Below are 17,827 nucleotides of genomic sequence, written 5' to 3' on the forward strand. Positions count from 1 at the left end.
AAGATCTGTTCTTGTTAACCCCATGATGTCCAACTAATCTGTGCAACGGCTTAAAGTCTGTTCCTTTGAACATATGTTTCAAGGATTTAATTCCTTTAAAACTCCAATCTGGGAAGTTATTCATATTATTGTTCCTTAGTGTGTCAGGACTGTTCCAGATGGGTGTATGTTTGCATGTGATTAATGAAGACCCAGTGATTTTTAGAAACTCCCAGCATGCTGTCAGAGAGGAGCTGATGTTGATGCTTTTAAAGCAAACATGTCATTTTATGTTTCAATGAATAGTATGTCCGAAATGTCTGTTCTGTGTCTAAACAGGGATCATCTGAGGGGAATAGACAGCCAAACCCATCTGTTTTCTGATTGGATAGTTAAATTTGTGATTGACATGACATTGGCCAATCAGACAAAAGGAAGAAAAATAGGGTCAAAATTCGTACTTGTAACTTGAAACTTGAGTGCAGAGTTTCACACGTATTTTTTGGCTAAGTCCACACAAATTTTTTTTACACACACAAATCCTGATTTACAAGTACAAAATATTTATGACCACAATTTGAGCCCATAAATTAAGACCTTCCAATTCCCCTCAGGATGTCCTCCGTTCTCACCTTTTCAAGGAAGCTCATCGTGTTACTGGGGCTAGTATTTTACTTTTAAATAATGCTTCCTTGTCATTAGCTTGTGTACCAGCTGTTTTCAAACATGCTGTTGTGCAAACCAAAAAAAACAGAAATCTTGATCCAGATGTTCTTTGTAACTACAGGCAAATTTAGGAAACTCCTAAATTTTGGAATAGGTTGTTTTCAGGCACTTTGTGACATTTCTGAAGAGTTCCAGTGTGGTTTTAAATCTCGTCACAGTGCCGAGACGAGTTTTTATTGACCTTCTTTTTACTGTTGGCTCGGGTCGTTCTGCTGTTTTAGTCCTTTCAGATTTGACTGAGCCTTTGACACAGTTGATCATAACATTCGTTTATTGAGACTTGAACACGTTGTTGGTCTTAAGTCACAGTTTAAGACCTAAACCAACTCAGAGCTCTATGAGACAGTTTTTGCAGAAGTCTGTGACCCAACAAGACAGAACTCAGTTGATAAAGACCTGGCAAACATGACTGCACTTTGTTTCCAACTATTTTCAGTTGCGGATGTTAAAGGATTCAGAAAAAATATTCATTTTGTGGATAGTTTTATATTGTTGTTGATAATAAATTAACTAAAGCAACAAAACAACCTGCGCTGGAGAGACGGCGCAGTGGCAGGATGGCTGCTGTGTTGCGTAGGATTACTCCTCATCCCCTACCCAACCCTGTTGCTGGTCACGTGCTCTATAATGTTGTACTGTGGACATTTATGTGCTTTCTGTGCAGAGGAGTTTTTTTGTTTCCTGTTCTCATGCTGTCCTCCTGTAGCCCAGCATGAGCAGAAGTCTCTTTTTTTCCTCTTGTACTTTCCCATTGTAGTGTACATTTCAGTGGTTTTTCTGTAATGCAACCGTTCTCTGACTTGTATCCCCATGTGATGTCTGTGTCGTGTGTGTAAGGTCGGGGGGCGGGTTCATTCCACTGCAGGGCAACCTGCCACTGCATGTGGCGAATAAAAGTTGAACTTGAACTTGAACTTGAGCCGGTTGTGAGCTGAAAGAGCCGGCTCCCTAAAACCGCCCAGAATTCCCATCACTAGTGCTGGTGTTTCCAGATGACTCTTCAATCCCGCCCACTCACATTTCAAAATTATCAACTGCAGAAGAGTGGGCGGAGCTTCATATCTGACAGGAAATTACGTCACTAGTGAAGTCTTTATTAGAAGAAAAGAAAATTTGAAAACATTTTAAATGTAAATAAAACACTCACTCACATTTTTTAAATGCCCAACAAACTCATTCAAATTCATTATTTTTAAATCAAATTGTTTCTTAAATGTTTAAAATGTTTATGTAATGTTTGAAAGAGGAAATAAAAACAACCACAAAAACAACAAAGCAATGAAACAAAAACGACCATTTTACTTTTATTCCATCGTGTCCTCTCAGAATCAGTCAAGCTGTTATATCAAACTCTTCTAATGTCTTTATGTTTGGGGTCAAACTGACCTCAGGAAACCTTCCAAACATGACTGCCATATCATTTAAATAAATCAGTAAAATTAACTTTTAAGTAGCAGGTGCTTAATATGCAAAATAGTTGAACTTGTTTAAAAATAATAAGTTAAATTAAACTTAAATTGAACAAAATGTAAAATGAACTGAGTATAAATGTTTTTTAAAAATCAAGTTTACATTACTTAATTTATTTAAGTATTTTGAGCGTTTGGGTTCACAGTGCGGTGGTCGTGGCACTCCCAGATGGCAGCAGCCTCCCCAACACACCTCAAACACCGAGGTTAAAATATTTGCAGGTGATTTGAATGTTCTGGCTGATTTGTGTAAGCGCAGCAAAATGTTCCATATTTCTTTCCCAAGGAGGTGAAAGTTGCAGCTTCCTGCCATCAGGTGTACAGCGAGTTATTGTGCTGATCGACAAAGACTTCCTGGCTGCCGAACAGGCTGGAGCTGCTGGAGCTGATGCCGCCGATCGCGGGCAGGTAGGAATGATGGAGGATGGGCAGCTGGACAGACAGACGGCGCCGCATGCTGACAGAAATCACAGACAGGAAGAGAAGCAGTAAAACTTCCACTTCAAATATTCACTCTAATGTGTCATTTTTCTGTTAAATACATTTATTAAGGACACTGATTGGCTTAAGTTTATATTTATGCAAGAAAACTGCACTGAAATTTGAAAAATGTCAGTATTCACAGAAATATGTTAATCTTCAGGACTGGGCGCTGTGGGAATGCTACTAAGTAACCCCAGCAGAAGGGGTTACATGAAGGGGATCTCTGGAATATTTGATACCCAACATGCAGACTGCCGGCGAAACATCTGGTAACTCGGTGTACCAACATCGGCAAGATGTAAATGCTGTCACAGGTAGAGGTCGATAAGGTACAACACAAATCCTACAGCAAGGGGGAGCCAGTGTTCACAGAGATGCTTGATGAACAGGCACAAGGAGTAGCATCGAGAAGGAAACTAGAGGCCAGGATCAAGGTAGAACGGAGCAATTTCGTCTGCTATCAGAGCTGCAGAAAGGTGTGATGAAGAAAAGGACACCTAAGAAGTACAGCAAGCAGTCCATACCTGAGGCCTTGGAAACTGCCAAGCAAAGACTCACAGCTTTGGCTAAAGAGGTGCGCCAGAGATCGAAAGCAGGAGAATAAACCAGCGGTTCTCCACAGACCCGTCCAAGGTGTACTCTCAGTGGCAGGCGACCAGTATGAGAACAGCACCACCAAGGCTGGAGACGGAGCAATACTGGAATAGCATATGGGTGAAGGACACAGGCCTTAGTGGATCTAAGAGCAGAGCATGGCAACCTCCCTGAACAGACTGACCAACCTGTGCACTGCCTTGGTTTGACTTCAAGAAGCCCTATGACTCGATGCTCCACACTGCCTAATGCCAAGACCTGTACAAGATCAACAGGACCCTGAGAGCCTTCATCAGGAACTCAATGGGGATGTGGCGAACAACACTAGAGGCCAACGTCAAGCCCATAGCACAAGTCACCATCAAGTGTGGGATCTACCAAGGAGATGCTCTGTCCCCACTGCTGTTCTGCATAGGCCTGAACCCCCTCAGTGAGATCATTAACAAGACTGGCTACGGATACCGACTATGGAGTGGAGCAGTTGTCAGACACCTCCTGTTCATGGATGACATCAAGCTGTATGCCAAGAGTGAACGAGACATCGATTCACTGATCCACACCACCAGGATATACAGCAATGACATCGGGATGTCGTTCGGGCTGGAGAAGTGTAGTCGGATGGTAACAAAGCGAGGGAAGGTAGTCAGAACTTCCAGAAGTGCAATCCCATAGACATAGAGGACAGCTACAAGTACCTGGGCATCCCACAGGTAGATGGGAACCATGAAGAGGTCGCTAGGAAAGCTGCAACTACCAAGTTCCTGCAGAGGGTCAGGCAGGTCCTGAAACAGACGCCACTAACATCAAAACAAGGAAGCTCCTCACCATGCATGGAGGGTTTCACCCTAAAGCCAGCACCCTGAGGCTGTACACTAAGTGAAAAGAAGGACATGGAGGCAGTAAGTGTCAGTGCCACAGGATGAGACAACACAATCAGGAAGATAGCCCCAACCGACGGCGTGCTCAGTGAGCCAAGATCCTGTGGGACTTCCAGATAATGTCAGTGTAATTATCGATACACGTTTGACTTTACAGACACATGAGCAAGAACATGTTTGCTATGTTTCCCTCAGATGTTTTGTGTGTTGGACTCACTGTTCAGGTGAGTTGATGTCTTTCAGGGTTGAAGCTTCGCTCTCGCTGTTTCTGTTTTTCGCACAGATCTGAGCTTCATGAGTCACTGATCCGATTTCGGCTGCTTCACGGGAAAAAAGCTTTTATCTACTTATCAGGAATCACACACAGACAGAGTACACATGTTTAACTCTCAGAGCGAGTGATGATTACCGTGTTTGTCTCTCATCAGACGCTGAAACATCCCAGATGTCTCAGAAAGCTCCATTCTGATAATTTCTATTTCCACATCCAGCTGCAAACAAACCACACACATAAAAAGCCACATCTGGGAATAAAATGTAACCCATGGTTATTTTATTGCCAACTGTATTCTATTTTTATTCTAATTTGAAGTGTTACTGTTTTGTTAAGTGCTGAGTTTTCCCATGTACCGTGAATGCACCATAGCGCGTGCGTGGTGACTTTCTTTCACTGCATCCGCCTGCGCGGAGCTAGATGCGCAAAGCTGTGTGGAGATTCAGTCCTGTGACGTGTTGCGCTACGGAATTAATGTTCTTTGAAGAATATCCTGGTGAGTCTCACAGTCCGGTTTAAGTGTGATTCACAGTCTGAGTATAAAACCAGTCAGGATACTATGGTTGTTGGAAATGTGATATTTGTCTCAGAACCTGCTAACGATTGCTTAGCTGTGTTAGCCTGTGGAAAGTATGCTAGCGTACCCACATGTGCTCCCTGGGCTAATGCGCTTACATGTGACGTTTAGCTAACACCACAGAGACACTTTTCATGCTTCATGATTTGCAGTGAAATGTATTTTTGTTGTTGATAAATTGTTATTGGCCAATAAGAACTGTATAGATGTGTGAGGGGAAAAGGGGATAACACTAGAGAAACACATGTTTTATTTTACAAGTGGAGTGATTGCACTGCACGTTGTGTGCAGGCTGTTTTTTTATATGGTAGAAATCTGCTGCAAGGACCGAGCGGTGCCGTCTAAGGACTGGATGCCACTGGAGGTGCCTAGAAAGGACGCTCTCACTCTGAAGGCCACCTGTTCCCTTGGAGGGTGGTAGGATGCAACGATTTGCAATTTTTTTCCGGATTAACGTTTTTTCTAAGATCTCAGGACGCTTTATGTTGTTACTTTTTCCTTTTTGGGTCAGATCTGATTCCACTTAACAAAAAAACTGATGCATCAAAAAGCAAAACTGTGACTAAAGACGATCCAAATAACTTGAACACTTACTAAGAACACTGAATACTAAGTGCACTGAACTGAAATGGACAGCCTACCTAAAACATTTATGGACACTTTAAGTGATATATTGGACATTGTTGAAGATTACATGTTTGAGATGATTTAAATGTTTTGTTCATGTCTATGTTTTGGACCATTTAAAGGTTGAATACAGTCAAATCACTTTTCTCCCTTTAAGTTGTTGTCAGTGTCTCATTCTGAGTGGAGGGTTTTTCCTTTAAGTTGAGTTACCACTGCCTGTCTCCTTACGATCCTAACTCAACCCAACAGTAGATTCTCAAATATTGTTTTTTCCTTGACTTTGTATGACAGATTACTGTGGATTCGACTGATTCTGGACTACTCAGTTAAAAAGGGTGTTTTTGTCTGATTCATGACAAAAACGTTAAAATCCAACAAATATTTAATGAAGAGCAGACAGCGTCTGTCTCAGTGAAGTTCCATTTAAGTAGTTAAACACACTTAAGCCTATAATTTGGTACAGCTCCGCCTCTCTACTCCACCACAGTGAGTTTTAAAGAACAGATCAAAGTCCAGATGTTCAACTTTAATTTAAGGAATTAAAAAAAAAACTTTGCATGAACTGTTTAGTAATCAGAGACATTTTCTTACACCGATCTCTGTTTTCAGAGGACACTGCAGGTCTTTCCTGCAGCACCTTCAGCTGGTTTGTGTGTCTCTGCCTTCATTTTTGTATTTAATAACTCTGCTGCACGAAGAACATCTGGATGACTTGTATATGGAAGAAAACCCCATTTCATGCCTTGAGAAACTCTTGGGTTGCTTTGTGCAGTTTGCTTTGCTCGTTATCCACGTGCACTGTGAAGCTCTGTGTGAATGTGAGCAGAGTTCATCCCACTGCTTCTATCAGCAGTAATCAGCAGTGACCTGGCTCCAGGCAGCCATACATGCCCGTATCATCACGCTGCCTCCGCCATCGTGTAACCAGCGGTTTGCAGCTTGCTGTGAACTTTATGAAGCTGTTTCCTGCTTGTAAACTCTGACAATGACACGCCCGCCTCTTTCAAAGTGCTCTTGGTTACTTTTTGTGATGTTTGTGTGTGAAAGCGATAAAATACTAATTCAACACTTTGAATAAACATCAGTGATTTTATCTGCTTCATTTCCCTGAAATAACAGGATCAAAGTGAAGCTGCTCATTGGTCCAATAAAGTTTAACTCTCAGTGACTGTGGAAGCCTGCACTTCACTCACGTCTTCATTATTAGATTTAAAATCTATGTGTGGTAGAAGTTTGATAGTTTTGATTGTGTACAGATGCAAAACGACAAAAACTGCCTGATCTAAGTGGAAGTGGAGAAAAAGCTCGCCAAATCTTCAAACTTCATCAAATTTCATTTGAAGGAAGGAAAAACAGGCGTCACTTATAAAACTGTTCCTTCTGTGTCGTGCTTCTATTGTCTCGCTGCGGCTGACTGTTCAAAGGCTGGTGTAACGCTTCACCTGTGCACTTTCACTCCTGAGCTGCTGATTCAACCTGCTCAGCTGATCTTCCTCTTCCTGTGCAGCATCGCCCTGCAGCCCGGACGCCTGCTGCAGGCCGCCGCCGCCGCTCCAGCACACCAACACAATCTGCAAGTAGACAAAAGGTCCGTCATCATTCTTCATGTGTGATGAAGGAGGAGCCACGAAAACAGTGGTGTCTGCATCTGTCCTGCCAGATGTTGTGCATCTGTTGGTGTGACCTAAACTGCGGACAGCTCGATCGTGAGTCTTTTACCCTCAGCGGGTTTGCGTTTGACTCTAAATGAAAGGATGAAAATACGCGGCGTGATGCTGACCTTCGGTCCAAACCACCCGCTCAGGATGAAGAGGTCGCAGCAGAGGATGAGGATGCTGCTCACACAGAACTGAACTGGAGGATTGTGGGACAGCAGCAGCGATCCCGACACTCCTGACACGCTGAACGCCGTCAGGGCAAACGTGCTCAGCGCCAGGTTTTTGCCGCTGCCCGCCGGCTCGCTGACCTCTGCGGTCCAGATGTTCAGGGCCACGAAACATCCGAGAAGCTGAAGACAAAACATCAGGTTTTATCAAAGCGCAGAAATCCAGCGACCCTCCTGATGAGCTGCTGATGCTCTGATCCTGCAGCTCTCAGTCTTGGACTTAAACTTGGATCAGCTGATGATGAACAGTTTTAAGGTTTCAACATCACTGATATTAGAGCGACATCTTTGTTATTTTTGTTCTGAAACATCAAAAAACAAACAAACAAACACAATCACTGATGGGGGGTTTCAGCTCATCCAGCTGCTGATGTTGGCGGGGATCAGCTGACCTGCTGGGACCGGCTGAGCTTGACACTGTGATGCATTTTAAAAAATAAAAATAATAATAGTTCTTAAAGATTGCAACTTGGCCTAAACTGCAGCGTAACATCAGATATTTGATAAGAACTGACCAGCAGAGGTGCTTTGTATCCATAGACCACCGTGAGCCACAGCTCCATGTTAGCACTGCTGCAGCGTTCAGAGTACGGCCGGATGATGACGTCCTCAGCAGCGCCGCCCTGAAAGACCAGAACAGCTGGTTTACGTCAGACACAAACATCTACAGCAGGGGTCTGCAGCAGTGTGGCTGCATATGGATGGATTTCTCAAAGCAGTAAAACAGTAAATATATTTTTTAATTTTCAGTAAATCACTGACTGATAAACAATAGTGGTGATGAAAGCTCAGGCTGCATTTCCCATCAGCCCCTTTGCTGTGTTACAATAAATATTTGCATTTAAAGACCTCTGTGTTGTGCTGAAGCACCTCCCATCTGAGGGGGTCCAGGATTTGCCAGGAGGTTAAAACAAGCGCGTCCACCAGGAATAACCAGAACATGACGCAGCCTGCTGACGGCGCTCGGCTCTGCTGGGGGACGTACAGAGAAACAATCAGAAACAAGACTTCAGGGATTTCACAGTTATAGTTTTATAGTCTGAGGTTCACAGGAGTGAACGAGCCGACTGCAGCTGATTTACCTTCTGATTGATGCTGCACACCGAGTAGACGCTCCACGTTGCAGTGAAGAGCGCAGCGAAGCCCACAGTGTGCCCCACGGCGAGAGTCCACAGACGGACCTGCAGGGCCGGGACCAGAATATCATTTTATCATCAGTTAGGGCAGACGTTCCCAAAGTGTGGGGCCCGCCCCCTAGGGGGGGCGCAGAGCCATTGCAGGGGGGGCGCGGCATGAAAAGGGAAAAAAAACCCCAAAACAACGCTTGGACACTGTTAGCACGGGCGCCCACACAAACGCAAAGCAGGAGATGAAGCATCGCTGAATATGTTTCAACCAACTTCATTCTAAGCCAAAGACTAGAAAATATGGTGAAGCAAATCTTCCCTTTGATTTCACCTGCACAAGTGCCAAGGTAGGTCTCCCTGCAGAACTGGTTTTCCCTTCGTTGGGAGCAGCGCTGGGCTGTTTAAATCACGGACAAACAGGATCCCACATTCTTGATTTGTAGTTCACAAACACTTGTTGTAATGACTAACTACTCCTGACATTTTGGAGATGTTTGCTCTTTATACAGTAAAGTTACAGTGGGATACAAATAATATCAGGCTGATCCTGCCATGATTTGTTCCCCCGGTTCAAATCACGGACAAACAGCATCCAACAGCTGTTTATGTTTTTGAACCCATTTTGCAGACGGATTTTTTGAAAAATGTATTGATAGCAATGTTGAATATTATTACACAGGAAAAAAAACAACTACATGTAAAATAATCACAGCGTGACGCCTCTGCCTTTGTAAATGGAGGGACAGTAACTGTGTGTAAAACCTGCAGACAGTCAGATTAACAGTATTTTGTCTCTATCTGCCATTCTGCAATTCATCTCATGTAAACAATAACGTGGCCACAGCTTGACGTGAAAAAAGGCACATACCTTTGACGTTGCGTGAAGAACTCTATATTCCTCGTCCACACATAAACGCAAAAAAGGAGTTTTAAAAAAATCTTGAAACGCCGTTTACGTGGACGAAACAGCTGCGTGTTCAAAAATACCCGTGTAGGTGCAGACGTAGTGTAAAAGAGTTAGTAGTTTATTTTCTTACTACCTGTAATTTATTGCAGATTACTTGTATTTGCTTAATTGTTTACTAAATGTTTGAGGTGTGAAATAAACCGCAATGGAGCAAAATATGGGTGTGTGTGGTTGGAGGATGTGTTCGTGCGTGCGTGCGCGCGTGCACGCGAGGGGGGCGCGAACATTTTTCTTGTAAAACAAGGGGGGCCCAGCAAAAAAAGTTTGGGAACCACTGAGTTAGGGAAACCTGCAGCAATCATAAACTGCAGTTCATCTAACATCCAGCAGAGGCAGGAGTGAGGCCGGGTACGCCCCCATCCTCCAACAGTTTAAGGTGTGAATGTGAGGTTGTGTCTCTGTGTGCGACACTGGCGACCAGTTCAGGGTAGTGATGGTAAATTTGATTCTTTTTACTGAATCGAGTTTTAATGAGTCACCAAAGTGAATCGTTTTTTTTTTTTTTGAGTCATTTGATTCACTGAGTCAGTCGACCAGAAAGTGCAAAAAATGTACATTTTCACTCAAACTTAATTTGTTTCTCTTTTCATGTAAATCCTACTGCTAAGATGAATGATTCTAAAAGAAAACAACTATTTTATAGAGAAAGAGCAAAAACATTTCTAAAATTAAGCAATTTCCTATCAAAATTGCTTAATAAACATTTATTTTGTTTATTTGTATTTTATTAGTATTTTCCTTAAATGTGTTAAATATATATTTTCTCATCTAAATGTCCACTGAGCTGTGAGCCAGGGGGCGGTAATGCGCCTTAACATTGGTTGCCAACCAAGAAGAAGAAGAAGCTGTGAGCCAGGAGGGAGGGGGTGAGTAGCTCAAATGTGCTGTTAGCATGTTAGCAGAGAGATGCTACTGTGAACCGAGGAGCTATTTTCTTGATGTGAGCTTCTACTCAGGGCTTTTTCTTCCAGTTCAGAGCAGAAATATTTTTGTTAAGAAACTGGCTGTTTTTTTCCCCCCACAATTTTAATTATAAGCTAGATATATTTCTACTAATGGAATTAGTTTGCTAACAGAAACAGGGATGAGTCAGTAAGTCAGTTGGGCTTGTGAATCATGATTCACGAGTCAGTAAAGTGATTCTCGAGTATTGAACGATTCGTTCACGAATCGAACATCACTAGTTCAGGGTGTGCCTGCTGGGATGGATAGACAGATATTAAGGAGGAATTTTCATAATTTATTATGATTATTAAATATTTCAAGGAGCACCTTTCACACATCACAACATACTTTAATCCTTTTTGCATCCCCCTGAGTGAAAACCTGCTCTGCATGTCCTCGTGATCGAGTTAAACTCTCTGGTGAAAACTCCAAACCACAAATACTCGATTTTTCCAGCCTCGTGCTGTTTCTGGGACACAGCTGCGTGTTTTCAGTTCGCCGTGTGAGACTCACAGAACAAAGAAGCCCAAACATCCAGTCCGACAGCGAGGCTTCGTCCAGGCCGGAGAACAGCACCGAGGAGGAGGAGAGCAGGACGCCCAGCAGGAGCAGCTCGTCCTGGGATGCACCGCCCGAGCCGAGCCGCCTGCGGGCAGAGGGCGCTCAGTTTCTCAGTTTGCTGTAACGTGTCGGTGAACTTACAGACGTCGTACCGGTGTTTGCGGCTGACGATGACGAAGAAGAGGACGATCAGAGCGATGATGATGGTCGCACCAGCAGCTGATGATATGACGATGTACAGGAGGAGGCTGATGTGACGGTGCTGCAGGAGGACAGCAGGCTGGTCTTTAGCTGGTCCTGGACCTGCAGCATCAGCACATCTGATCAGTGTTTACCTTTGCTTCATCGTCACCGAGCAGCAGGTCGGCTTTATCAATTCACCGCAGCTTTACAGCAAAAACAAACGGTTTACATTTTAACTCTGTATCTCTTCCAGTTTTGATGCCTTTCAAAATAAAATGTATGTTTAGTTTCTGACCTTTGAACCTGAGCAGGTGGTGCATCAGGCGGAGTTGTTGGGTGCTGGTGTTGAACTCCCCCACCAGGACGCCACTGCTGACTGAGCACACACACATCATGGATTCATCATCGACTGACGGTGAAATAAAATCGTTGTTTATTTAAAATGAACTTTGGGATCTTTGGCACCTTGAAACTGGAGCAGCTCGATCGACGTCATCCTCTCCCCGTTCCGAAAGAAAACCGGACCCTGGAAGCACAAACGTTCACGGTGAGGCGCACACCGGGAAAAGGTTGGTCTTCAAGCCTTTCAGCTGGACGTCTACGACCACGTGCTCTCAGTGACGCTCGTTACTGTGTGTCTGCTCACCGTGACTCCTTCGAACCGCGTGCTTCTCACGGCCTCCAGCAACATCCTCGCCACCTCCTCCCCGCTGACCGTCACGTTCCTCCGAGGGCTGTATTTCTCTCTCTGTTTTGCCGCCTCTGTCGCCTGGCTCAGAGCTTTGGCAACGACCCAAATGGCATCATAGGCGAAGGAGTGCAGCGAGCTGACCTCTGACCCCTCCTGGATCAGCTGCCTGAGATAGGAGTCCTGGTTGTCCTGAGGAGTCTGCAGGACAAGGCCACCATTAAAGGACCTGCTTTATAGGGGTGGGGAAAAATGGATACTGTGTAGCATGGTGATATTTTGTTTGCTAATAATGTATGGATACAGGGACAGCAGAAATCGATACTTTGTTACAAAAAGGTTTTTGTGCTCTGACTTCAGAGCATGTTGATCCTTTTTCTGAGCAAGAATCCTGACATTCCTTCACTGTCCAAATGTGTTTAATAAACATGACAGTTTACTTATTTTAATTTAAGACATGTTTTATTTTAATGAAGTTTAAAACTTTTTTATTTAATGTAAAATTATATTTTGTTTTCATTTACTTTCAAATTCTTCAGTTGCTGAAGGGGCTGCATAGTTTTCATAAACTGCATAGTTCAGAATAGCTATAATTGTACCAGATGGTTGATTCAGTTAAGTTGGACTAGACTGTAATACAAACCGTTCAGTTTGTCAACAATCAAACTGAAATGAGAGAAAGACTGAGTGTGAGACTTTGATATTAGAGAAAATGAATATTGATAAAGTTTATCTTTATGTACAGAATCTGAATATCGCAAAATATTTTTAAAAATTGCAATAATATCGTATCGAGGGATGTGTGGTGATTCCCACCTCTACTGCTTTATTCTAAGGATGATCAAAAGTTGTCCTTTGATTAAAGCAGTTTGGTTCTTCTCCTGTGAAGAGTGCTATATCTAAATAAAAGTTATTATATTTTCATTATTATCACTATTATTTCAGGCTAGCTCTCCATCCAGCTGTGAGGAACCTGAAGCTGTGACCTGCAGTTCCACTAATGACCACTCAAGGCCGACTTTGAGTGAGTCAGTGCCCATAAATTTGACTCCCATGTTTTTGGCTTCATTTGTAGATGAAACCCTCACAGCCTGTAGGTTCAGTTTGCTAAACAGCTCCTCCCTCGTATCCCAGCGTAATCATTTCTCGCTCCAACAGCCAACAAAGCATCAGTGGCGCCATCTTTTGTCTGACTGGCCTAAAGCCGCTGCCTGCGGCTCTGCAAGCCTGACTGTTGCATGTTTGTTTCAGTGCAAACGGTTTCTGACCCGTCCAGAGACTCCCGGCGTGTTGGTGTTGCCGAGCTCTCGGACCTGCAGCCGGATGGCCCCGTCTGCCGCCACCAGGAGGCTGTTGGCCGTACAGCCAGAAAACTTCCACCCCAGCCTCCACCCAGCTGCTCCTCCGCCAGCTACGATCCACTGGTACCGAGCTCCAAACAGGTTCAGCCTGTACGCCTGAGGAAACAAGAAAACAGGCTCTTATTCTCCACCAGGTCAGGTTCGTGTCCATCACAGGCAAAAATCTGGAAAAGCCAGAAATGTTATTGCAGAAAACCTGGAAGATTAAAAGCCCTTAAAGTGTGTCCACATACTTTTGGCTCTGTAGCGTACTTACACAGCAGAACACCTCAGACACAGACTCGTCTTCCAGCTGTGCGATGATGATGCGAACGTCCTCATCCTTCAAAATAAGAGCGAGTAATAATCCTTGAGTTTGGGATGAGGCTCAGCTGCTTTGACGGCACTAAGAGACTGAAGTGAGCAAAAGTAAAGGGACGCCTGTACCTTCAGTTTCTTCAGGCGGCCGCAGACGTCTCCAGAGAGGCTTTCTGTGACGGCGACGTGAACGCCGGCTCTCAGCAGCTGTCTGATCAGATCCTTCTTCATCTGCACAAATAAAAGTAGTCAGACGTCTCACAGCTGCTTCATCACGAAGCTCGACGCACCGCAGCTGTTATTCCCCAACGTTCACAGACCCGTCCCTCTCCTTTATTGTACTGTGAGAACTTCATAAGTGAAAAAACTGCAAGTTCATTTTAAGCCTTAAAGGTTTCATCAGAGTTCAGATAACTTCAACTTAAATCGGCCGGTTAGTTTGACCCACATTGAAAATAAGAAACAACATAAAAGGCAGAAGAGACAAAGAACTCACACGTGAATCTGAAAACAAAGAATTTCTTTCTTTAAAAAATGACTAAAACTGTTTTATTATCCACCCCCTCCTCCTCATCGTGCTCTCCTGGCTCCTGTTTTTAGATTTTAGTGCAGCTACGATTCAGAGAAATGAAATAAATATGAGAGGCACTGATGATGTTGGTTAATTCCACGATATCAGAGTTTCATGAAAATCTTCATTATTTCAGAGACCACTATAGACTGTATATAAAAGATGGACATTGTGACGTCAGCCCCTGGTTACCAACAGCCTGTTTCTGAAGGTTCAGCTGTTTTCATCATTGAGATCCTAAGTGTTCGAGGTGAGAGGCCGGAGGACGCGGCATGCTCTCACGGTAAAGGTAACCAGAATGCAACGCCGCATTAATTCCAGCCCTCCTGACTCTCAGGAGAACCAGCAGCCCGGGTGCTTTTTAGCGAAGAGACGCTAGCCACGCTAGCTACTTAGCCGCGCTAGCAGCAATATCGTAAGTTGCTAATATGGGATGTTTTGACAAAACGAGCAGATATTTGACGTTTACACACCTACATTCTCACCTGAAAATATCTTAAAAGTTTATTTTGTGACCTAGAAACAGTAATAAAAGCAATATATTAAACGAAGTGGTGGCCGCCATTGTTTGAGTCGGTAGAGGCGTGCTATGAATTGTGGGATATGGAGTTTTCCACCAAGCATACACCCTTGCGGTTACCGTAACTATTCAATGGTTCGCGCAACCTTAAAAATTCCAATGGTTCCTGAAAGCAGCGACGCTGTGCGCGCTGTTGATATTGTCGTCATTGCGGTAATGCAAATACGGGTAGACAGGCCGTACCACCCCGACATACCACTAGAGAGAGCCAACACACCACAAATGAAGTTTGAAATTTGTTTCAGTGGGACCAAAAGATGGAGCCAACACACCACAAATCAGAAAGATGTTCAGTGAGTTCAGAGATCAGGTGCACAGTAGTTTCATGTTCTCCAGTAAACGCGCCCCCTGCTGGGCATTAGAAAGAGTGCATGCTTAAGGCTGAAGCTACGCCCCACGTTCACCTCAGAGAGTCTGGGTCCTTCCTGTGTGACCACGCCGACTCTGGTCCACTTGTAGCGCTGCAGCAGCTTCACGGTGGCCTGGTTCAGCGCTCGGTCTGACGGCACCGTGCTGAACAGGTTTCTGTACAACTTCCTGTTGGACAGGCCGGGAGCCGAGGGCGCAAAAGACACCTGGGAAAGCAGAAGTTACCTGTCACATACACTGCTGCATTACGTCACCACTGTGAGGCTGAGGTCAGCACCTGCACCAGGCCGAGCGCCGGAAGAGCGCGAGCGATGAGCGCCGTTACAGGTGGACACACCCCTCCAAACAGCAGCAGGAACTTTGGCCCCACCCACACGGCATCAAACAGGGCTTTGAGCGCTTCAGCAGGGTCGCACTGGAAGACAGGTGAGAATAGACGTGACACGGAGTTCATGCATGTTTCAGCTGCGAGAACATGGAGCAGCCTCAGAGGTTCAACGGAAACATCGTTCAGCTTTGCAGCACCACCTGTGCCAGGTGTAGGCTTCAAAAAATGGGCCTGAAATATTTTTAGAAGTCGATTCTGTTCATGTGGACGTCTTCAGCGCGAGAAACTCTTCATCATCACAAGTTCTTCAGTCTCAGCTGACCGCAGGTTCTCCTGTGAGGTCAGTTCCTTTATCATTAATATGCACATTTTCATGACCACGGGTCAAAGGTCACGAGCAGCGCTCGCAGATAGTTGGGGAATGGCTTCAATAACATCACTGAAAACGTCCAGATGAACAGAATTCCTCACCTGGATGACGCATCAAGAAACTTTTTGGATAACGTTTCCTTTTACGTTCAGATCTTTTTGTTGTTTGTTCATTACATGCATGTGGTCGCTTTAGAGTCCACATCTGAAAAACGTGCATGTTTGATAGTTTCAGAGATACGAGTAAAATCAGCTGCTACTGATCTATTTTTGATGTATTTATTTATTGATTTGTTTTGCTTTGCAGTGTGAAATTCTGCAGTGAAAGAAAAAGAGAATAATAACAGACGTATTTGTTCCAACACGGGAAAAAAGATCAATTAGAAAATTGCCCATATTTAATAGCCTTTGCAGATATTCCTGTTTCCCAGGGGTCCCTGAATGCACCATGAACTATAAACTGTAAATAAACGAGGGCACAGCTTCTGATTGAAGCTAACGCTGAACTTCTTTTAACTTTAACTTTCTTTATATGACCAGCAGATGGCGACTCATCTAATTATGTAGACGTTTATGAGCTCTGAGCTCAGTAACACGTTCCTGGTCTAAAACACGCTTTTTTAAATTATTGTCCCATAAAAGTTTAAAAAGGACCAGAGAGCAGGAGCCTGATGAGCACGTGCTGTTGCTCAATCATCTCGTCTGGTTTCAAGAAGCTAAAGCAGTTTACAGAACAGAGTTTTGCCCCCATAGAGGCGGCGAATCACCAGGTCTGAGACCCACCTGTGAGTCCAGCCGCTGGAGCTGGATCTCGTAGTTCCCCAGCGGTGGCGGTTGTTTCTTTAGGTCCTGCAGAGCCAGTCTTACAGCCGGAGCCACGTCTGCTGTCAGATTCTCCCCGCCCGACCTGGAGCTGACCGGCATCAGCCACAGCACGGGCAGAGGGTGCTGACCCTGAGCCGGCTCCAGCCCCATCATCAGCCAGAAGACCAGGAGCAACCCCAACCCCTCCTGTACCCGTCCAAACCGACCCATTGCCCGCTCCGACCGCAGACGGCTGCAGGAAAACTCTGAGTAATCCTCTTGTGCTGTAAGCAGCTGAGAGCCTGAGGAGGCCGACCGAAGAGATAAAAGGATCAAGAGCAACACAAGATGCCACCAGGATCACCAGCAGACTGCTCACACACACACACACACACACACACACACACACACAGCTTCAAGCCTGCATGCTGAACTCAGGAAATCCACTTCCTGTTTGGTTCTGTGGTCCCGGGTCAGTGTCACTTCCTGTCCCCGCCCTCTTTAGTTTCACTTTTGTTCAGTTACCTGGTCAGCCTGCACACCTCAGCTGCATGTTGGTACTCCTCATGTGACCCGGTTTCGTCACTATGCCGACGCCTCCACCTGTTCGGCTCCTGCTTTGGATTAAAGATTTAGATTTTGTAAATCTGTAAAGGAGACGACAGCTGGTCGAACTCCAGGCTTTGGTCCTCAGTTCCAGTGCCTTTATTTATAAAACACCAACAGTTACCAGGGCCGGTGTGCTGCAGGTTTTAGATCTGACCCTGGGTCAACACACCTGAATGACACGATTAGTCAGACCTCTGAAGAACTTCAAGACATGCTGAGGAGGTCATTTAGCCGTTTAAACCAGCTGACACATCTAAAACCTGCAGGACGCCGGCCCTCAGGCCTGGAGTTCCCCCCAAGTAAGGAAACCAGAGGCTGCAGCTCCTCGGGGAGGACGGATCAGGAAGTCTAGTGCAGAGTCGAAACCCATGCTGTGTTTTTCTCACTTCCTGCAGATGCAACACTTATTGAAAATCCTAAAATCACCTGTTTTGTAAGGTTTCGATCACTGAACAAAATATGTGTGCGACCTGGGCTGCCATCAAACATCCAAAGCACTGAACTCAGTTTCTCTGGAAATCCAAGTAATGAAGTCCAATAAAAACAGCTGCCTGTGAGAGTTTGATGTGAGCACTG

The 17,827-nt window shown here is 44.7% G+C and overlaps 1 protein-coding gene across 1 annotated transcript; it reads right to left on the reverse strand.

Annotated features, from left to right (window-relative positions):
* Positions 1-2,486: 2,486 nt before the first annotated feature.
* LOC102798787 (gamma-aminobutyric acid type B receptor subunit 2-like) lies at positions 2,487-16,873 on the reverse strand. The gene is made up of 19 exons (XM_087847885.1): positions 16,622-16,873; positions 15,419-15,556; positions 15,177-15,347; positions 13,751-13,852; positions 13,581-13,646; positions 13,232-13,420; positions 11,922-12,164; positions 11,741-11,801; positions 11,571-11,651; positions 11,245-11,395; positions 11,045-11,177; positions 8,575-8,673; positions 8,342-8,464; positions 8,008-8,115; positions 7,388-7,615; positions 7,050-7,178; positions 4,539-4,620; positions 4,347-4,449; positions 2,487-2,631 (listed from the first exon to the last, which is right to left on the reverse strand). Exons 1-19 carry the CDS (start codon positions 16,871-16,873, stop codon positions 2,487-2,489), a joined length of 2,604 nt encoding a protein of 867 aa, XP_087704011.1.
* Between the last annotated feature and the right edge of the window lie 954 nt (positions 16,874-17,827).

Source organism: Neolamprologus brichardi, chromosome 11, assembly GCF_056152115.1.
Source record: "Neolamprologus brichardi isolate AB-2024 chromosome 11, ASM5615211v1, whole genome shotgun sequence".
In the NCBI taxonomy this organism is placed as follows: Eukaryota; Metazoa; Chordata; class Actinopteri; order Cichliformes; family Cichlidae; genus Neolamprologus; species Neolamprologus brichardi.

Bases quoted from the DNA above. Each gene is read 5' to 3' on its own strand.
- LOC102798787 (XM_087847885.1), bottom strand. From the start codon at position 16,873: ATGGGTCGGTTTGGACGGGTACAGGAGGGGTTGGGGTTGCTCCTGGTC. The intron at 15,557-16,621 runs GTGGGTCTCAGA...CCTGTCTTCCAG, and splicing joins TCCAGCGGCTGGACTCACAG to TGCGACCCTGCTGAAGCGCT. The intron at 11,178-11,244 runs GTACGACGTCTG...CTCTGCCCGCAG, and splicing joins ATCGTCAGCCGCAAACACCG to GCGGCTCGGCTCGGGCGGTG.